General features: G+C 38.6%; 1 protein-coding gene across 2 annotated transcripts; it reads right to left on the reverse strand.

Annotated features, from left to right (window-relative positions):
• Positions 1-124: 124 nt before the first annotated feature.
• Positions 125-22,100, reverse strand: SMC2 (structural maintenance of chromosomes 2). 2 transcript variants are annotated; one of them, XM_085042271.1, is made up of 25 exons: positions 21,886-22,100; positions 21,126-21,331; positions 19,729-19,878; positions 18,981-19,103; positions 18,024-18,062; positions 17,728-17,838; positions 17,501-17,545; positions 16,770-17,003; positions 15,958-16,107; positions 15,074-15,307; positions 14,097-14,256; positions 12,201-12,318; positions 11,358-11,496; positions 10,988-11,107; positions 10,470-10,674; positions 9,767-9,902; positions 8,632-8,756; positions 7,615-7,808; positions 7,176-7,319; positions 6,739-6,933; positions 5,978-6,178; positions 5,033-5,149; positions 3,571-3,731; positions 2,214-2,361; positions 125-1,292 (listed from the first exon to the last, which is right to left on the reverse strand). In XM_085042271.1, the coding sequence occupies exons 2-25, from the start codon at positions 21,291-21,293 to the stop codon at positions 1,125-1,127; spliced, it is 3,585 nt and encodes a 1,194-aa protein (XP_084898397.1). In that variant the 5' UTR covers positions 21,294-21,331; positions 21,886-22,100; the 3' UTR covers positions 125-1,124. The 2 variants fall into 2 exon arrangements, with proteins under 2 accessions (XP_084898397.1, XP_084898396.1); XM_085042270.1 differs by lacking the exon at positions 21,886-22,100 and adding an exon at positions 21,518-21,745.
• Positions 22,101-22,850: the final 750 nt, after the last annotated feature.

The following is a 22,850-nucleotide window of genomic DNA, read 5'->3' on the forward strand; positions in this document are numbered from 1 at the left end:
ACAGCTTGGTCTCCTGGAACTTGGCAGGGTTGGGGGACATGTCTGTAGTACATAGACACACTCTTTGTATATATTATACATACACAATTTTGTATATAGTGTATGTACATGAGCAATGAGGCCATGAGATTAAAAATTTATTTGAGTAATAATCAAGAACTTAATATTTCCAACTTATTCCAGATATGCATACATTTCCCCCCCAGTGGAACCTGAGTTGTATGTACTTTTCTAAATGGTACAAAGAAGGAAAGGAAGAAAAATAAGGAAGTGACACAAATGAGCTAAGCAGATGAGAGCATGGAAATACAAACTTTATAGATGTTGATCACCAAGTGGCTGAACCACCATCTGGCCGCAGAAATACTGTGAGACCAAACCCAGACCACACATGCATCCTGGGCTGTGCTGAACAAAGGCCTCTGCAGTACTGTGACAAAGCTGTGTTTGGGCATGAACCCCACAGAACTGTCATTTCTGGCCAGTGACAGCAACAGGATACATTGAAATAAGTTCAAAACAGAAAGGGTTTAATTCTGAGTAGGGACTGTTCAGTGAAAAATTATGAGGAAGGAAAGTGCATATACCATCAGGTTGTGTAGTTATATTTAACAGCAAGAAGTTAAACAATTGTAAAAACAGCTTGGGATTGCTTAATTTCTTAAAAATCAGTTACAGTAACTTAAAAATTGCTATAACACTTTCCTCTGGAGTTTGACAACAGGTGAGGAAGATTGTTACTACACTTTGCAACAGATTAGAACCCTCGTAGTTGAATCAGATTTTCCTCATTGAAAGGTTTTAAGTTTACATAGCTACTGCTTATATGCATTTATGTGTAAATGCTTAGAGAGATGACAAGAATTACAGCACACCAAGAGGATTAAAATTGTCTGGCATACATAACAGTACTATTACAGATTGTTTCCTATGACTTTCAGTTCCTAAAAAGATGCAGATATGAGCTAGTAGCTAAAACATTAAAAACATTAAAAAATATTAAAACACATTAAAAACATTAAAAAAACATTAAAAAACATGGAACAAATTTAGAGTGACTGGGAACACTGAAGAAGGTGCTACTGCGCAGCAAGGACCATTGCTTCCCTGCTCTGCAGGTCCTCTTAACACTTCTTCCTGTGTACTCTGTGATTTTTCTTGTGGGCAAACTCATTTTTCCTCCTTTGAACCTGACTGTATCTTGTAATAGTGGATATACCATCCATAAACTTGGTCTTGTAGAGGACATTGGCATTGGTGAACATTCCATCCTTCAAGGACACCACAACAAACTAAAACAAACCAGAAACACTTAAAATAAATGTTGCTATCCAAATAAAGACTTCAAACATCACTAGAAAAGGCTTCCAAAGAGATGACTCCTTTTCCTTCATTTGGCTAATACCTCAGTAATAATTCGTAAAAAAAATTTCTAAAACTAACTGAGGCACCAACAGGATGTGCTATGCAGGTTAATGTACATCCATGGGCCAGACTCTCTGCAGCTAACAACACTTCTGTCCATATCCCAGCACTTGGCCTGAGATATAATGCAGGATGCATGGTGGGAGAAAACACTGGGAAAAAACAGTGCCACTAATTATGTAAGAATGTAGGATCTTACCTTGTCAAAAGATAATACTCAAATAATTTTACAATGCTGGTAAACAAATGTTTCCCTCCTCACTCTCATAATTTGGAATGGTCATGTCCTTGCATCAAATAGACACAGGTAGCACCTGTTTTTCATGTACAGGTAACAGTGATACAGAGATTCTTTCCACTAGTGCCTGACTTATTTCAATAGGGTCAACCTGAAATATTTTTATCCTCAGGTTAAAGAACTCTAGGAAAAAAAATAATTCAGGATGTTGTCATGCCTGAAATTGAGCATATCACTGATGCTCTTCCCTATTGCTCCCTTTTAACCAAGGCAGCAACAGCTTTCATTAAAATGTAACATTTAAGTTTCACCGTTGCCATATCATCAGTCTAACTTTCAGCTGAGACAACTCAGAAATGTAACGCACATCCCTAGAATAAGAGCTCAGAGTCCTCAGTGCCAGTCTGCCTGTGGAAATAATGGCTGGAACTCTGACCAATCTGGTCTGGTGGAAGGTGTCCCTGCCTGTGGCAGGAGATTCAACTGGATCATGTTTAAGGTCCCTTCCAACCCAAACCATTCTACTAACACAGTAATTTCAAGATCATACCTGAGAGTGTCTGAAATGAGTCTGAAGCATCTGTCCAATATTCTGGGTATGAGAGAGATCAAGGGCAGCATCTACTTCATCCAAGATGTAAACAGGGGCAGGCTTGAAGAGGAGCATGGCTAATATCAGGGATAAGGCCACCAACGATCTAGTATGGAGACAAGAAAGTTATGATTTACTCTTGCCTGAAAGGCTTTGGCTTTTGAAAACAATTGCTGAAAGGCAACAAAAGTGGTAAAGGGTGTGGAGCACAAGTCTGACAAGAAACAGGGACTGGGGTTCATCCTGGAGAGAAGGAGGGCCAGGGGAGACCTTATTGCTCTCTACAGCTCACTGAAAGGAGGGTGTAGCCTGGTGGGCATCAGCCTCTTCTCCCAGGTAACGAGACAGAACAAGTGGAAATGGCCTCAAGTTATATCAGTGTAAGTTTAGATTGGATATCAGGAAAAATTTCTTCACTGAAATGGTTATCAAGGATTGGAATGGGCTGCCCATGGAAGTGGTTGAGTCAGCATCCATGGAGGGATTTAAAAGACACAGATGCCAGGCTTAGGGACATGGTTTAATGGTGAACCTGGCAGCATTAAGTTAATGGTTGGACTTGATGATCTTAAGACAGTTTTTCTGACCTAAATGATTCTATGATCCTAAAATGCTCCCTCAAAAGCAGATTCTTGCTATGATTCTGAGGAGATGGAATGACAGCTTCCAATTTCCAAATGTGAAGTCTCCTGTCAGAAATGGCAAATATTACTTCTTATTGAAAGATCAAGTTAGTTGGGTGATGATATTTAAAATTACGCTGTTGCTCTAACTCTTTTCAATTCTGAGTTTTGCAATGATGTTTTTCAGTGTATGGTTCTGAAAGTATTCTGTCCTTAGAAAGTTCTGTATCTCTGTCTCACCTCTTCCAAAATTCTGTTTCTGCTTTTCAGTTGTTTTTTTTCTTAGAAGTTATAAAGAAGCATATCCCTACACAGTAGCTGTAGACACTGGGGAAGAAAACTGTTGCCACAACACATATACTGGGGAAATACTTGTCTATATAGATTTTTGTGGTTACATCTTAAGGAGAGCAGCATTTAATTCAACACTATAACAGTATTACCTAGAGTTAAACATGGTTTTCTCACCATTCAATTGATTTTTTTGCCACTTCTGTGTGGAGTAAAATCTTGTTTGTTATCTTATACTAAGTCAGAATGTATTAATAGCGCTTCCAATGAGTCTGTCTGGAAGGAGGCAGAGTCCCTGACTTGACAAGGAAAAAATTAATCTTTTGCTTTTCAGAACTTTAATTAGTTAGGTATATCAATTATATACACAATGACAATGGAAAACAAATTAACTCACCAACCTTTGTCCTCCACTAAGTTCTGTTAAGTTTTCCTTCCAGGTTTGTCCTAAGGCAACTCTGAACTCCATACCATCCAATACATCACGAGTTTTAGAAGCTGCTAGCATAGCTCTGGCTCCAGGTAGGAGTGTTGAGAAAATGGAACCAAAGTCTTCATTTACCTACAAATCAGACCACAGAAGATGCATGAATGTGCTGTGAATCAAGAGCACAAAGAGTGAAAAACTTCATGGCGAGCTGCACGACGCTTGAGATATCTTGCCCTCTTCAACATGATGACTCCCCTTGTCACATACAGGACAGTGAGAAAACATTAGCTTTTATTTTCTCTGTACTGAAGAGAGAAGCAACACCAAAGGATATATGACATCTCAAATACTAAGCATTTTAGAAGGATCAGATGGAAGAAGTATTGGAAGGCTTCTTTATCCTATCAGCCAGGGTAACAGTTATGCCCCAACTCAGATTTATTAATTGATAAATTGTGATTTCTCCCAATTAATGGACTACTAAATGTACAAACACCATGTAAGAGATACACACTGGCATCCTCCCCAAGCTTTTTCTTCCAGGTTTACTTAAGCAGTGTCCGGGTATGGGATGGGATGCAACTTTGTAAATACAGATTAAAATTTTGTAGGTTTAGGAATTTATCTGAAACACACTCATCCCACCATGTGTGATGCTTTTGAATACAGGTCAGTAATTTCTGCCAAACACAATTTTTACAATGGAAAGGTACCATTTTAACAGTGATATCCTGCATACAGGCAGTATAATTAATAATTAAACAGACAGTTAATCTATGTGTAATTTAATCTTGCATAAAATATATTTTCTCAAAGGCCAAAAAGTACAAGTTCTACAAGTACAGCAGGAAAAAAGGCGTCAAAAGATGTCCACATAGAAAGGGATAATTTTATACTTTTGTTATAATTAATTATAAGAGAGAACTGGTAAAAAGGCAGAGTGCCTATGTAACAGAAGCATAAATCAGATACTGCTCTATCCCCATATTTTGAATCCTGACAATAACGGGAGCAGTACCGCAGATGCACAGCCCCACAAGCCCCATAGTGCAGAGGGCAACATGAATCAGAAAATTCTGATTTTTTTTTTTCCTTTACAAACACTGGTAAAACACTGGTTTAAGAAGAAAAACCCCAAAAAATAAAACCTGACTGTATTTCAATATACCTTAACCTTCATGAAATTTTTGCGGACTCTAAAAAGGAATGGTAGGTTTTGCATGTTTAATTGGATCTTTACAATTCTCAGAGAATTCATGTGTTCTTTTCAAAAGTAAGAATAAACAGGAGAAATGAAGTGGTTATTTTTATATATAGATCAGGGATATTAGTTCTGAAAACAGACTTTTTTCCCCAAGGAAAGAAACAAAACAGTAATCTAACATAAATCTGATCCTGTACTAAAACATGAAGATAAATTTCAAGTGTCATACCTTTTTCCAAGCAGTATCTAAAGCTTCTTTTTTCTTCTGGTCAAGCTCTTCAATAGCTGCAAGAATTTTTACCTTGTCATTCTCCACAATTCTTTTTTTCTTCATTAAGTCATTGTACTGGTGCAATGAGAAGAAAAGATTGATTTTAATCAACTTTGTGCTCAAATACATTTTGTGCTAATCTTACAGCTTCACTATATCATTTTGTAGCTATGAAATAGTCATTAATCACAAGATTAAAAACTAATGCATTCATTTATCTGCATGAAGGATATAAGTTTTGATATTACTTGGAAATTAAAGCATCAGAATTTTCAACAGTCAGCAAAGGGGAAGGACAACAATACTCTGGAAGTTGGACTTCCAAGTTAATCATGTTTTGTTTGCTTTTCCATAAAAGAAAGGATGCTCCTGGAGATTGACAGGGGGAAACAGTACTGGAAAAGTTGAAGGGTAAAATCAGTGGGCAGTTTTGAGACAACCCTAGAACAGCCTGAAGATACAGAATAGTTGATGCTACACAACCCTACTACACCTTCAAGCTGTCATGCTTGAAGATGAGTATTTTTTTCATCTGCTGTATATAGTATATATATACAGTATATAGTTGTCCAATACTCTTAAAAGATGCCAAAAGATTGCAAATCCTTCAACTTAGGATGGACTGGGGAAGAAAGGAATAAAATAATACTTTTTACCACCCAAAATCAAGATTATGAGTAACCTTGAAAACTGGTGCACCAACGAACAGTTCTAAGATGTAAGATTAGAACAAAAGAACCAGCAAAAGGTTTCCTGCTATCTCATGAAGGCTTAGTTCTATTTTTGGTGTATTGAGAAACAGAGCATACGAAAACAAAGCTACAGTATATATATGTACATTTATTGTATACACCATGTGACCAGCCTGCCTAATCTTTACAGGTTAAAGCACAGAATGTTTACCCTTTCCTCTGTGTCAGAAAGCATGCTCATTGCTTTTGCATTCACATTCCTTCCCAACTTCTCTTTATGCTCCTGCAATTTCTGCAGCTTCTGACTTGCTTCTTTAGGATTATTACTTTTGAAATCATAGGCTGTGTTTGGCTGACCAAAGAGTGGTTTCTCTGAAGCTATCCACTTGTACTCTTTGAGCATTTTGGCCACCTGTAAACAAAAAGATATGTTGAGGCTTTTTCCTCACCCTTCTCAAATGTGGACTAAAAATAAAATAAATGAAACCTGACACCCGCCTCCCATCTAACATTCTGAAATTACTCTACCACATTAATTCTTCTATCCCAATGCAGCACAGGTACATATCTTTACAATGCTTTGTGTGATTTCCTTGACTGTGGACAAACCAAGATTTTAAGGTAGCTTTCACATATATCTGACTTATTTGAAACACCTTTTTTCTACATCTGGACTATGCCAATGCCACTAAATCTTGGAATTAACTTCTTTAATTAGTTATCTAAATTGTCCATACAGCTGGAATGCTCTTACTGATCACTGTCTCACTGTGATCTACCCTCCGTTACTCCACATGAATAAGCTCTTTCACAATGTGCAATTTCCACTCCCTCTTCCTTGGATAAAACTTTTCACATTGAGAGTGCAAATATGACAGTGCTTAAGGAAAAAAGGCTATTTCCTTTGCATGTGACAAGGGAAATAACCATGCCTGGTCACAAGATGTGAAGAAAAGCAGAGTTTTGAAATACCTCAGCAGAAGCATCAGCAGCCTCTTGTTGATATTTGGTGGTGCTGTGTTCTAATTCTTTAATCTTAAACTGTAATTCATTATTTTGTTTTCTGTATTTTGCCATCTCCGCAGATTTGTCTTTAATCGCATTATCATGTAATGCAATTATTTCCTTTTGCTTGGAAAGCTCTTTCTGTGACCTCTCCACAGATTCCTGAAAAAGCAAATCAGCAGACATTTATTGGCCTCTTTTAAAGCTGGCATTAGACCCTTATTAGAATAGGCACAGCAAGAAGAAAAAATTCACATATGAAAGCCAAGCAAAAAAATAACTACCTAGGCTGATTGAGTGTGTTAAGCAAGTCTGCAGAATAAAATACAAATTACACTGTGAGGTTCAGAGGATCACACAGAGTAACATCAAAATGGATAATGAAACACAGTATTCACTCTTACCTCTGTCTTAGCCACTTCAGCCACCATAGCATCGACTTGCTCCTGGTAGGATTTGATTGCTTCCTCTGCAGCTGCTATCTGTTGTTTATAGGAGGCCTGTTCTTGTTTCAGCGCTTCAAGTTCCAGAACTGAAGCTTCAACTTCCTAGAGAGATGTTTTCCAATTTACTAGTTATACTTAAATAGAAATAATTAAGATTCAGCTCAATGTAGTAAATGCTGTAGAAGATTAAAAGCACCCATTCTTGAGCAAAGGTGCAATGTCACAAAAACAAAGCAAGAAACAAACAAAAAACCTCAGACAGTGACTATGTCAGTGCCAACACAGTAATATATTAAGACCCAAAACGGAGAGCATTAAAACCTTGAGAGAATCAAACTTTCTGATTTTTGCAGCCACTTTCAACACTGAGAAACTGCCAACAGAGGTGAAGTTTTACCTGCTGCATATTTCTTTTTTTTTTGCTTGAAGTGTCTGCCTTTTTCTTGGCATCATCTAGCTTCTGCTCGGCATTTTTTCGTTGTTTTAGGCATTCTGCTTCTGCATTTTTAATTTTATTCTCTAATTCCTTGTATTTTTCTTCTGCTTTCTTTTTGCTCTCTTCAGTTTTGTTTAACGTCTCTTCACACTCCGCTGAATCAAGAAGGAAAGTACTGAGACTGGGCATTGTTCTCAGCTTTTAATTTACATCCTGAACTCCAAATGAAATAAATCTCTCTTTGCCTCCAGAAAACAAAGTGGTTGTACACTCACTAGTTGCTGAAGTCAGATATTTCGATGATTATTCTAAGACAGTGAGCTGTTGTTACCAGTTATTACTAGGTAGCCAGACAACCAGCCATTATAAAAATATGGGAGGTTTTTTTGACAGGGGAAGAATATATCAAGTCTCACGACCAAGAAGTAATTAATCAGATGGCTACCTAAAAAGATATCACTTCATGTGATATCTTATTAGGTATACATCTAGATATGTATCACTTCTCTCCATTTTTTTCTTTATATGTTTTACTTATGTTGTATTTTGTGAATTTACGTCTTTCCTTAGCTATATGAACACCTTCTTTCCAATTCTTTCTTCTTATGCTAACTATATTACTAACCTCAAATATCCAGAGAAACAGATGGCTTGAAAAAAGCAAAGATTACTCAAATATGGGATTAAATTAATTTTTAACTTCCCTAAAGACATGTTTTCCTTTATAATAAAGTATGTAAAACATTTAATAGGAGTAAATGCTTTTCTATAAGAGAATGACCACCTTTAAGTGAATCACCTCTATGATAAAGTATACTGTCATTCTATATTTGTTACATATTCCAAAATATAAAGCTAGTATTTCCAAAGTGAAAAATACTTTTTCTTAAATAAAGATTCTGCTACTCAAACAGCCTGATACCCATTTCATTCCCAGCAATTAGTTTTCAGTTAAAAGAGTAAGAACATGTTTGTCACCAATAGTTTTCTTCAGGGCAAGCAGCTCTTCCTCTTGCTTGTGATAAGCACTTTGATGAAGCTTCTTTTCCAACAGCTCTGCTTCATCAGACTTTATCTCCCATTGCTGCTTCAGTTGCTGGTACCTTTGGAGACAGTAGTGACACACACTGCTATATGGAAGGACACCCAGCATCTCCCTTTCAAAGCTGAAGTAAGTAAATACCTATATTCCCTTTCTCATGTGAGATACAGTGATGATTGTAGGGCCAACACACTTAAATGAATGAAAATCTGAAATAATTGCTTTAATAATAATTGTGAGACTTGTAGGCATGTAAGTTATTATATAAATACAGCTCCTACTATTTAGCCCTATTCTGACATATTAAAAACAAATGCAACACATGGAATTTGGCAACAATTCCGAGATCACTTTTTTCCCCAACTAGCAGCATGATAGATGTTAGCCTGAAGAACTAAAGAAAAGAATTAAAGAAAAGTAATTAAAGTCCTTTCCTCCTTTTGGCTGTATTTCAGAAAGTCTACTGCAGGTCAAAACAATTTGAAAGAATAAACCCAGCTGGTAGATAGCACATTATGCAACACTACCTCCTTATGACATTTTTGCATGCCATAACATATTGACTAAACATATTTTTCCATTTCATCTTCTAATAAGGTATTCAGTAATTAAGTAGCTGAAAATCAAATAATACTTTAAAATTACTTAATTTAAATCCTTACAGCAGTATCACTCAGATACTCCTTTTTAACATGTTCTTATTTTCTTTTGAGAAAATAAGAGTGACTACAAATTCGAATTCTGTATGGGTGTTAAAAGTATGTCTGGAACAGATCCATTCTTCAGTGGACTTCATGAAGCTTCAGCTAATTTCAAGCAGACATCAAAGCATACCCTTTTTTCCCCCTTGTATTATCCAAAACAAAACTTTTGTGCATGTGTTATCTAAACACTGGATTTGCTTTCTGATTGCTGAACTTACTAATTAAATTGGGAGGACAGGGAGGAAGGGAATTATTTTCTGCACACTACATTCTCAAAAGGCCCTATGCTCTCCCAAAACAACTCACCATATTAATTTACTCAGTCATGTTAAGAGAAATGATACACATTATATAGTGCAAACCTTACTTTTCAGCAACCTTCTTCAAGCTTGCCAACTCCTTCTCTACGGCTGCAAGTTCAGATTCCTTTGTCTTGAGCTCTGCTTCAACATCTTTCATTTCTTGAAGTTTAGACAATATTGGTGCAGCCTGTGGCAATGCACCTGTTCAATGAAAAAATAGAAACCTGGCTAACTGGAATTAGACCAGTGGATTCACCACCAGTAATTGCAAATTCTAGACATTAATAGTGATGCAGATTGGTGATTTATTTTAGCTGAAAAACAGATAAGGCAGCTAGGCAAAGTTAAGAGTTCTCAGCAGAGAAAGGCTATCTCCTCTACTACGGAATTTAGTTCTGCAGGCTTTGGATGCTACACATGCATGTCTTGTGCAAACAACTAACTTTTCATAATTTACAAAATTATCACAAATCAGTGAATGACTTCAAGAAGTGCTTGGATTCCAAGCACTTCTGCTTCCAAGAGGATTATACAGTTAAGTAACATTTAAGTATTTAAAATCTAAATTACTCTATGCAAAGGTTGTCATTAATTTTTTCTTAAGCTAATTAATATTATTTCAGCTCAATACAATTTTAGCTCAAACAGATAATTCCCGGTATGTGTCCAAACAAAATGGTTACTGCTCATTTGTACAAAAAATATGCAATTGCAGCAAACATATCAACAGACACACAATATTACTATATTAATAGAACCAGCAATTACCTCCATGCAGAGTGCCTTGGGGATCAAACACATCTCCATCAAGAGTAACACTTCTTGTCATTATCCTTTTGTCAAAAGTCACTTTCTTAGCATTATCCATGTTATTACAGACCAGTGCTGTTCCAAACACGTATTCCATTGCTTTCTGTAGTTCAGGCTCATATTCAATTAGAGAAAGGGCTAAATGTGTGTTAGCATGGCCAGTCTAGAAAGCAAATGAAAAGCAATCAGTATGCCTTAAGTTATAAGAAGTTTCAACTCCAATTTCTGTCTTTTGTTGATAAAAACACTTTCTAAAAGTATCATTACATTTTAAAACTATTTCAGTTACAATAATTAACACCCATTTAGACCTCACATAACTGAAAAGATACAAAGGAAAACAAAATCAATATACCCTCAAACCTTACAGAAATTCATGTTAGTATAACCTTTAAGAAACCCAAGTTTTTAGTACAGAAACAAAATGAAAATGGGACAGAAGTAATATAGTGTAAATAGTATATTTATGTACATACCAGGCTTTGGGCCAACTTGACCGTCTCTTCTGGAACACAGCTGGCTGAAATTTTGTTTAATGGAATGATGGTGCATCGATGCTTTAGTTCACCCTTTTCTAAAAGCATTTTAGCAGTAACCTGAAATGAAAAATAATTACAAAGCATGCCTGAGTACACAATAATTTTGTAAAGTCAGACAATATGGCATTGGAAGAACATATTGCTGCCACCAACTAGGCATAAACAATTGAATGCACAATGCACATGCCAATTGAAACACATCAGTCCAAACCCCTCTCAAGCCCTCAGCAACAAGGCATGTGCTTGCTGACCCAGAATCATAAGACATCGCAAAATTCAGAGTTCTGTACTAAAGTAATAAACTTACCTCTGTGTCCACAATAATGTTATAGAGCTTGCCTCCAGCCACAGCTTCCAGGGCTCTTGCTTTGGATAGATCTTTCATGGAGAAAAGTGACACAACAGGGCCTTTCACACGGTTTGGATTCCAATTTTTTTCTGGATATCTTTAAATATAAATTATGACTATGAATCATATCTGTTTTTCTCCCATAAATTTTAAAATTTATAGTTAAAACTCATGATGCTTATTATAATGGTACAAGCAATTCTAAATTCTATGAGGAAAAGAACCCCACACAGAAAATTGTTAAATTAGATACTTCACAGCAAGAAACTTGCCAATAGAGAGTCAAGTTACATAGTCATTAAAAGAATGTCATTCCTGATTTTAGTATGATTTATTCACACAGTTTTCAGTTGATTTTTCCAATGGGTTCTATTATTACCACCGCTATAGGAGTATGTTCAGCCTATTACACAAACAATTAAACCTGGGGATACAGGCATTTGACTGTTGGAGCCAGATACAGAGCTGACCTCCAAAGAGCGAGTCTACTCGTGTCCACAGGCAGGAAACAATGATTATATATTTTTGGAGTTTAGATCTTTGGATTCTATGGCTTTAGCTACCAAAGTTATGACTTGAAAATGCCATCAGACAATACTTTTAAATTCTAGTGGCTTTGTAAGACTGTAACATTTCCCGACTTCCCCCTTGCGCTCCCCCTTCACTTTGCAGCACAGGTAAGACAGTCATTATTTACTGGCACTAAGAGGAAAGCAAGAGCTAAGACATTGGTGTAATTATCTGGCAAAAGGCACCCAAAAGCACTTTCAAACATCTTTCAGGATCACGCTGAGATCTTACTTGTATGTAAACTGTAGGTGAGGAAACTTTGCCATTAAACTTTCATTCAGTTCTCTCAGCTGGCTGATTTCACGAGTCAATGCCTTCTTTTTTGCTAGGAGGGCTTCTCCTTTCTCTTCTTCAGAGTTGAACACAAGCAGTAAACATATACCCAAAGCAGAGAAATCTATTAGCTTAAAAACTGGTATCCTACACGTTTATCTACATATATGTAGAAAATACTTACTTGGAAGACATTCTAAAATTATTTGTGAATTCTCTAAAGGTTATTCTGGAATATCAGTTAACAGTTTTGAGTAACGTCTGAAACAAATGTTACCTGGCATTCGAAACAAACTCTAAGAAGTGTTTTAGGTACACAAAACCAGGAAGCAATAGGGAGGTCAGTAATTTATTCCATCTAAATTTTAGCTGGAATTTAATTTTGCCACAAAATTTCATTTGTCCCAAAGTTTATAAAAATCAAATTATTTTAAGTTACTTTCTGTGGAAGTTTGAGTTTGCAGAGCTTAGACCAGAGAAATTTATGCATGAAAGCAGCATACTTGATTTTTCATTTCCCTCTTGCATTGGGTCTGGGTGAGATGGAGTTACATCCCCCACAGAACCCTCATAGCACTGTTCTTTATGTTTGTAGCAGAAAGGCATAGATGTAACAATAAAGTAGTTTTGGCTACTGCTGAGCATGCTGGCACAGCAACAAGGCTGCCCTTCCAGCCTCTCTTCCAATAGCCAGAGGGCTGTGGGTGGGCAATAGGTTGGGAGGTGACATAGCCAGGATATGGGGTCCAAGGGATATTTATTTCATACTGTTATGAGGGCGTGCTCACAAGTAAAAGCTAAGAGAAAGGACGAAGGGAGGGAGCACCCTCTTATTAAGGCCTACGTCTTTCAAAACATGCCTTTATGCATACTGAGGTCCTACTTCACAAGAAGTTGCTCAACATTGCCTCCTGATTCCTGATAGGAAGCAGAGCACAAATTTTTTTGTTTTCCTGTTTTCCTCCAGCCTGCTCCAAGACAGACCAAACACTGGCCAAGACCACCACTGATGGTGGTAAAGCCTCTGGAATAAAATATCACAGAAGGGGAAAAATAGCCAAACCTATCTGCAGTGCCTGAAGAGAGGAGTGAAAATATGTGAGAGGAACAGCCCTGCAGACTCCAAAGCCAGTGAAAGGCAGGGAGGGGGTGCTCCAAGCTTTGGAGTGGAGATTCCCCTGGAGCCTGTGGTGCAAACCATGCTGAGGGAGCTGTGCCCTACAACCCATGGAGGCCCACTGTGTAGCAGATATCAACCTACAGCCTGCGGAAGCCCATGCTGGAGCAGGGTCCTGGCAGAACCTGTACACCCATGGACAGAGAAGCCCATGATGGAGCAGGCTTGCTGACAGGACTTGTGACCCTCCAGGGGACCCACACTGAAGCAGCCTGCTCTGGAAGGACTGCACCCCATGAGAGGGACCCATGCTGGAGCAGTCTGTGAAGAACTGCAGTTCATGGAAAGGACTCAAGTCCTGCCCCTGAGGAGGAAAGAGTGGCAGAGACAATGTGTGAGGAACTGATTGCAGCCCCCATTCCCTATCCCCCTGCACCACTCACAGAGAAGAGGTACAGAAAATCAGTAGTGAAACAGAGCCTGGGAAATTAATTTAAATTGATTTCCCCAAGTCAAGTCTATTTTGCCCATGGCAGTAATTGCCAAGTGATCTCTTCTCTCTGTCCTTATCTCAACCCATGAGCCTTTTGCCATGTATCCTCTCCTCTGTCTAGCTGAGGAGGGATGTGATAGAATGGCTCTGGTGGACACCTGGTATCCAGTCAGGGTCAACTCACAACACTTCTATACTCCTCTGTAGATTGCCCCAAAACTATGCATCAGCAATCTGTACAGACCTGAATAGTTCAGCTCCTTTATTTGGTTCTCTAGAGTTATTTTCATGTTTTTGACAGCTTCAAATGCATTTTGGTCATTCTTGTAGCCTTCGTCCATCTTTTTAACTTCAGCTTCTTTTGTCTTTAATTCTTTTTGTGCATAATTCAACTTCATTTGAGCCTGTAAGGAGTAAACAAATACAGAACCAGATCTTCAAAGATAATCTTGCAGGTGCAGATTTAGAACACTTGCACTATCAAGCTGTCCATTTAACTTATGAAAATTTCCACTGGTTGCAGATAAGATAAAAAGCAGACTTGGCTTTTGAAAATAATGGCACAGTTTATTTGGAAAGTAAAATAATGTGGAATATAGCTGTCTTTGTTACTTTTCTCAGAAGAATTACTCCTTAAGTGAGACAAGGAAAGTGAACTCTGGAAATTTAAACTCCAGTATCAGAACTACCCCAGCAGAGGTAAACTGCAGATGAGGAAACTTTGCCATTAAACTTTGATTCAGGTCTCTCAGCTGGCTGATTTCATGAGTCAATGCCTTCTATTTTTGCTAGGAGGGCTTAAGACAAAACAAGTGCTGTCTCTTTCAGTTGTGCGATGAGCACACAACTTAACTAAGGAGAAAATAGTTTCTTCTAAACTCTCCATTTCACAATCTGAGGTACCTTCATTTTAATTCCATTAAGTTTTACTGTAGAAATCTCTTAGTCTGATTGTGTATCACAGACAGTGTCCTACTTTATATCTCAAATGCCAGTTTCTATACTTCCTCGCAGCAATGCTACAAGCACTTTCCTGTGCGGGGATATTTTGTTAATATTTTATCAAAAAGTTAGCTTAACGCACATGCTAAAACATAACATATCTTGCATAGATACTCTGCGCCTCTTTTCATTTATCTTTCATGCACATGTCAATTGGTTTTCAGACAATTTTCAAAAGCATGAAGACAGGTTGGAGACAGGCAGAGGTTTTTTTCTTACCTGTTTAGCCTCTGTAACTGCTTTGCCAATTTCATTTTTGCAGATCATCATCTGCTCTAAGAGAGTAGCTTCTTCACCATCCTTATTGCTGGACCGGCCAGCAGACACAGCATTAAAATGTTGTTGCGCTGCAGCTAGAGCATGTGCATCTTTTTCACTTTCTTCCTGTAAAACACTTAGCTCTCTCTCTAGCTTCTTCAGTTCTTTCTCCTTTGACACTAATGCTTTAGAATCCTTCAGCAAAACATAGAACAAAAGTAAAACAACTAAGAGAGAACCTGAGTCCATTACCTTGAAACTCATGTTGTCTAAATGAGGAGCTACAAGCAGTTTCATCAACTACATTTCTATGAACCTTTGTCAGATTTTGTGACCTTGCAATATCTCTCTGCAAGTTTTCAAATGTGCTAGTTGCCCCATGAGTGCACTGACTATCCACAGACAGATGAAATACAGGAAGTGGTAACAACTGCCCAAGAACTAGGAGAATCTTTCTTCCCAATATCTAAAAAGTGATCCTCTTGCATAAAAACATCAACTGGCAAAAAAATGTAAGGCAGAGATTTCTCATTTAATATGAAGAGTAACATATGTCCAGAGAGCATAAGAGTTTGAAGCCATAGTGACTTCTGCTAAGCTTAATTGAAAATTGGAAACCATAAAGAGTTGCACTCTATTTGTATTTGCATTGTGTCTTTTTCTAATGGGAACCTACTACCTATGCTGCACAAATTAAACAATGTCCTTAACATTTGTCTCTCCTTTCCTGATGTAATTCTTGCCAAACGTAGGATTCTTTCTACCATACTAGGAAATAAAAACCAGCTGTTCCCACAATGTGAATTAATTTACTACGTTAACAAAATTATATACAAATATCTTACCTTCTGCATACGTGTTAACAATTCTTTGTACTTAACCTCTTCACTTTTTAAGTTCTGCTTCTTGAGATCAAGGGCACTTTGTGCTTTCATATTAAGTCTTTGATTTTCTGAAAGTTCAGCTTCCAGTGCTTGGAGTGTACCACCAATTTCCTACAATCAGTAATAAAGGAAATTTAATTTAGCCTCTGGAACCAATATAGTATTTGTACTATCTTCTGTTCACACCTTCATGTAGAAGGAAATCTGGCCAAGCAGGCAGTAGTCTCCAACACAAACAGGTCAAAACATCTCTTCCCTCTGAAATCCAACCTAACTTGAAGCTACTATTGAAGACCTACATCATTCCATAAGACAAGACACTGTCCCTGTACAGAAGGTGGTATTAGACATCCAAAGACTCTGTGGGTCATCCTGTGTCTAATTAAACTCCCCACCTCCAGAACTGAAGTCAATACTGATTATTACCAGACAAAAGCTTGCTTACTTCTCTCTTCTCTTGAGACATCAACAAAAAGGGAGAAAAAAAAGTCTCTGGCAAAACTTACCATTGAACGCACAGAGTGGAAACATGAGGGCAAACAGTTTCTATGCTTCCATTATTTTTCATTTGTATTTCAGACAAAAAAAAAACCCTTTAAATGGATGTCTTCTAGATAATGGCCAAAACCAACAATGAGCAGTGCATAATCTAAGCAACCCGCCAGAAGAAGATAAAAATTCCAGGGGATATTATCTGTTACAATAATGTCTTGAATGTCTTAAAATTCTTTGTATTCGGGTATTCAGATGAGCACAGCTCTGTTCTCACTTACCTTATCCTTTTCCTTTTCCATTTCTGCTATGTCATCATTGAGTTGTCTCACTTTCTGTTCAATTTCAGCCACTGATTCCTGAAACTTCTCTACGTTAGACTGCATTTCCTTTAACGTATCAGCGGAGGATACCTTTGTTTCTTCAGCCAGAACGAACTGATAAGCTATACAAAAGCGGCCTAAATGTTCTATTTCTCGTGCTAATTTTTGGAATTCTAGATAGGATGCTCGTTCCTGGACAGACAAAAATAAAATAAAAAGCTCAAAAATTTGATGGAAAAACAATGTAAGACTGTGGTAGAAATCTTCTAAGCACTACACATCAGTATTTGTAAGTAAGAGGAAGGATTCTCCAAGTTATATAGTATACTTGGTTTTAAATATTGCAGGCCTGCTTAAAAAAAAATCTCAGCTAAAACAATACTCATAGAATTGATTGCACACCAGAAATACCACTTGAACTAGTTTTTTTTAAAAAGTAAGACATGTTTTTATCTATATTTATCTAATTCTTTTGTTTTCTGCCTTCTCCCTCCCTCTCCCTCTGGGATTTCCTGGAAGTCCAAAATGTCACATTCTTGTATTTGGGAAGATGATAAAATTTCTCTCTTACAAGATTCTACAGAGTACGAAAAGATGTTGTTTTAGCCAAAACACTGGTTCAGGGTAGTTGAAAGTATTTTTACAACACTTGAAGAGCCTACCTCACCACCATGCTAATTTTTCCATACCTCTTTCAGTTTATGTAAAGTTGGATTGATCTCCTCATTTAAGATCTGAAACACATAACAAAATATTCATATTCTTATTTTACTGAGCTCTAAACTACAAACATGTCTAGGCACGGGTATCTAGTTGCAGGTATAGAAATTAAATATTCTACAAGTCAAAATCAACACTAACTATTCAGTTAACTTTAACAAACATGAAAGAAAGTATACTTTTCAACACATAGTACCGTTTGAATGGTTTTCAGTTTGCATTCCTTCTTCTCTATGGTTTTCTTGACAATTGTTTTCTTGCATTCATACATCCTAGTGCCAGCTGCTTCTTCAATCATAGCTAAAATCTAAAATAAAACAATGCAACAAAAATTTGATGTTTTTTCTTATACTAGATTGTTTCGACTCAGTTGAACATGTCATCTCCCTCCAACACCTTCATTTTTGTTGTCCCCCTCCCAAAATATAGATTCTTATCATTCAAATCACTTCAGTAAAACTTCAAACAAAAAGACTTCCACAACTTTCCTACCTCTGGTGGCTTCATATTTAGAACTTTGGTAATTTGTCCCTGGTGACAGAAAGATATAACAAAAACAGAGGTTGTGTACCATGTGGTAGTAGAAAGAAAAACCAAAACCCCAAACCCTCACTGGCTTTTATACGTTGCATCCTAAGTTCAGGCACTTCTTTTACTTTTTTGCTACAAAGATAATCTAGTTTACTCAATTGTATTGCCCTTCAAAGTTCAAATAAGTCACTCTTCCAGGTAGGATGCTTGAAATGGCCCTTACATCCTATCTCAGGCTCATCCTCCACAGTCCTGATTAGATCTTAAAGTAGTAATGCAAACATTTTATTCTAGACCCTTACTGGGCTGCTGATGTCAAATAAGCTCCTAATCATAAACTAGCCCTTTTGATGATGTAGCTCATATGTAACTAGGGATAAGCAGTATATGTACAAAACCATCCCCACCCTTGCCATCAACTTGAGACAGTTACATTTGAAACAATAAATCCTGTTCCGCTTTATTATTCCTTGCAAATATTTCCGGGGTTTGCCTAGTCCCTTACAGAGTCTTCCAAATTCATCAGCCTTCTTTTGATGAATGTGACTTAAGAAGGGACATATCTCAATTTCATTCAAAATACTGTCTAACATGGAACACAAATAACAGGAAATAAAATCTGTCATTTTAGCATAATAATAAAAGCAACACTTATCTGTTAAGGAGAAGAAAATAGAAAATAAAAAGAGAACATGTTTTAGAAAAGTCTATTAACATCAGGGCCATGTGAGGTCTTGTGCTACAACATGTGTTTTAGCGTCAAACTATGCTGTACTGGAAATCTTAACTACTTAGCAGACACTTAATTTTTACTTGATGTCACTAATTAGGAAATTAACTGTTCCCCCACTATCTTCCTGCCTTAAATTTTAGTGCAAATTCTATTCTTTCTGGATTTTATAAAGATGCATACAATACCTGCATAATGAGGAAGTGAGGATTATTGACATTGAGTCCAACAGAACAGAAGAGATCCTGCACACGACTGTTGGTAGCATTAACACCATTGATAAGATACTTACTTCTACCTCCAACAACAACCTGGAGAGCAAAAACAAATGGAAGGAACTTCAGGTGGTTTAAAAACTGGCTGGTGTTATGAGAATACAAACTTCAATAAGGAATAAAAAATCTGAGCAAATCACATGTATTATATCTTTGCACACACATGTATGTGAATACTATGCAGAACATCAAATTAGAACTTGTCTGACATTTAGAAATATTTAAAATATAAGAAAAATTAGTCACTGAGGACAATACTGACAAGAAACTTTCCACAAACTCTACTTTAAAAAACCAACTAACCAATCAAAAAAAAAAACTCCAAAACCCCAACAGCTTCATCAGAAAAATAAAGGTTCCTTTGTTCTTAGAGACCAAATTTAACACACAGTTCAGGTATTAAGAGGAAGATAAGAAAGCACAAAAAGCCACAAGGTAGAAAACTGTACGTTGCTTTACAAACACTTCCAGCTAGAACAGTGGGTCTACTCCCACAGTCTCGGTTACTAACTACACTGTAGAGGCAATGTAGAAGCATTGCCTCTCCTGCAGAAACTCACAGACTTTAAAAATTACCTTTCTTTTTACTTGACCAGTCACTCTGCTGAGCATGGTAAAAATGTGTATGTGTTATTAAACAATACAGATATCAAAAACTCACCTGTCTAGTGACAGTGATCTCATCACTAGGTTCAAATCCCAATGGACTTCGACTCTTGTCTGAATTATCAAAGTTAATAGACACAGTTGCCTTTGTAATTCCAGCTTGCCCATTTTTATAAACTAGATCTTGCAAGTTGGAAGCTCGCACCTAAGTCCATGGAAAAGATAATTTTTTTAAAAAGAAATTAGCTTCACATAGTCATTGTGGGTTTTGAAGAAATGAATGAAAAAAATGAAGACCTAACGGCATATTTAAGAGCTCATGTGAACTGACACATGGGAGCTGCAAGGTGCTATCATTGTAAAAACACAACCAGTGTGTGCCAGTCTACTTTTAGGTATCCTGATGCCTGAAACAGGGTTACCTGAAACAGAGGCTAGACAAAGTTAGGAGAATAAAAAGCAGATAAATTTATAAAAGGCCTTTAAGGTACATCTAGGGCAGTCAAAGCCTACTCGAGAGGCTACACCCAAAATGTACAAAAAGTCACAAGTTCTTCACATATCTGGCCTTAATTCTCCAATTACACCTTCAGGTGACAATGTCAATTACCCCAAGCTTGCTCCCCCCAGTTCACTGTTGTTTACATATTTCTGGGCTCTGAGAGGCCAAATTCCTGAGAGGAATTGCTTTGTCTAAAATGCTGAGAACAGGTTTTTAGCACTTTATACTGAGTTTAGAGCTACACACCAAAACTACGGATACATGAAAGATAGAAGCTAAAAATCCTTAAGGCATTAATCCAGCTAATTGTTTCTGGTGAGGCACCTGACAAACACCGAATACGTGTTTAAAATAAGACAGACACCAGCACATTTATTTTTCACAATGCAGTTCACAGTGAAATGATTCAGAAAGTGTTCCTTGAAGAGCTGCTGGGGGGAGGTAGGGGTGGGAAAGTCATGTTCAGACAGAGATTAAGATCAATGTCAGAGCACACTATTTTTTTATGAGAATACAACAAATATCTCTTAAATAGCAGGCATTGCATGAAAACCACTTTTTAAACTTTTTCAGATGAACCAGATAACCAGATTTTAAGACCCAATCCAGAACTGAAAATATTAATTACAAAGAAGTAAATTAGTACCTTTAGATGTGAAAGACCTTTGGCTTGAATTTGCTACCTTTTAAGTGGTTATTTTTAGTCTGTTGTTTTAAGCCACATACTTTGTGCAGCTGTAGTATATGGATGAAATTGTATTTCAGCCTTAACGTAAGAATAAACAAGAATGACAAAGACACAGATTTATGTAATGAAAAATCCAAATAATGAAACTATCCGTTTCAAAGAAGCACCACTTCAGGTCTCCCATGGGAGATTACTCACTCGAGTAACACGAAATGTTGCTGACAGAAGCAAGATCTTTCTTGAATGTCCCATCTCTCTTTACCTGTGACAGATTGCTGATTCCCAGCACGAAACAGATGGAGTCCAAGACATTGGATTTGCCACTACCATTCAAGCCAGTAATGGCATTGAAAAATGGGTCAAAGCCATTAACTTCCGTCCTCTGAGCGTAGGATTTAAAACCTTCTAGAACGATTGACTTAATATACATCTTCTCAATGTTCCTATGGGACCACACAAGGTATTCCTCTGAGAAGCAGTAAGAAAGGTATCTGGATTATAATCCTAGGTAATTCAAAGACCAAAAGAAAAAAGCAAAAAAGTCACATTGCAAACAAACACAACTAAACGTGTGAGAAAACTGAAAGAACGCATGCCTCTTACAACGAAAATATCATGCATTTTTAAACGAAAAAAGCCAAATAGACCACAGACCCAGGCAGCATCCCAACCATAACATGTACTTCAGCACTTCCAAGCGGCCTTTACACTGCACTCATCGCGGCACTTGGGGTGAGCAGTGCCAAAAGCAGTTTCTCATGAAGACGGCCGCTAGCGAGGGAGAAGGAAAGGCTCAGGGGTTTCCGAACACGGCAGAGCCTCCCTTTCCCGCCTGCAAAACTGCCTGCTCAGACAGGCAAGGGTAAATCGCAGGGGTAAATCGCACGGGTAAATCGCGGCGAAGCGGCAGCCTCGGCCCTGAGGCACCGCGAACCAGGACCCATCACAGCCCCATCCCCGACCCTGCCGCCTTCATCACGCTGCCCCGCGGCCCCGCCAGTGACCTTGCTCCACGAGCCCACCTTGCTGGCTCTGATGCCAAATCGTCCGCGGCCGGAGCCTCTCCTCACTCGATGCCGGTGCCTCACTCGCTCACCCGGGGCAGGCACCGCTACCCGATGCCAGGGCCTCACTTCCTCAGCCCCGGCCAGTGCCGCTCCCGCCGCCCGCCAAGATCGAATTTTGGCGCCCAAATGGCGTAACCGTTAGGGGAGGCGCCTGATGGCGGCCGCCCCCTTGCCGCCTGCCCGGCCCGCCCTTCCCGTCCCTTCCCGGCGGGAGAGGGGCGGCACCGAGCTGTCACTGGCTCCTCCTGGCACAAGGGCGAGCGCGGCCGCAGCGCGGCTAAAGGAATGGGGCCCGGCGGGCATGGCTGCGAAAGGGCCGCGCTGGCTCTGCCGGGGGCCGGGCCCGGTGTGAAATGGCGGGTGTGGGACTGACGCTGTGAGGGAGGGCGGCTGGCGGCCCGCGGTGCCCGGGGAGAGGGGCTGGACGAGAAGGCACTTGGGCGTTCGTGTGGGGCTCCGGAGCAGGGCTGAGGAGCTTGAGCGTTAACTCCAGACGGCGGCGGGAAGTGTCTTTGTACACCCTGCGGTTACATTAAAACGAAGGAAGTACGGTTCTATACCTTCTACATACATTCCTACTACACCAAGCCCCACATCTCCCCCCCACCAATAAAAAAGAAAAAAAAGTCCGGCGTCAATGCAGGTTCGAATCTGTTGCTGTGATTTACATAGATGTGCTTCCATTCAAACAGAATAAGGAGAACTTATTAAAAATCCGTGACTACGTGTCACTGAAAGAACAGTAGTTGTGTGTTTGTTGCTGCACTAGTCAAAGCGGGAAAGCAAAGTCGGCTGGATGCGTCTGTTCCTGAGCCTCCATTGGTCGTGCTGTGTAAATAGACAGGATTTTGCAGGAGGGCTCCAGTCTCGAGCTGCCAGTGTAACAGTGTTACAGGTGAGCTCTGGTGCAAATCTTGGTG

This window comes from Lichenostomus cassidix, chromosome Z (genome assembly GCF_008360975.1).
Source record: "Lichenostomus cassidix isolate B80296 chromosome Z, HeHo_3.0, whole genome shotgun sequence".
Classification (NCBI taxonomy): Eukaryota; Metazoa; Chordata; class Aves; order Passeriformes; family Meliphagidae; genus Lichenostomus; species Lichenostomus cassidix.

Bases quoted from the DNA above. Each gene is read 5' to 3' on its own strand.
- SMC2 (XM_085042270.1), bottom strand. From the start codon at position 21,542: ATGTTATGGTTGGGATGCTGCCTGG. The intron at 19,104-19,728 runs GTGAGTTTTTGA...TTTGCTCTCCAG, and splicing joins AGATCACTGTCACTAGACAG to GTTGTTGTTGGAGGTAGAAG. The intron at 18,063-18,980 runs GTATTGTATGCA...TTCTGTCACCAG, and splicing joins CTCACTTCCTCATTATGCAG to GGACAAATTACCAAAGTTCT.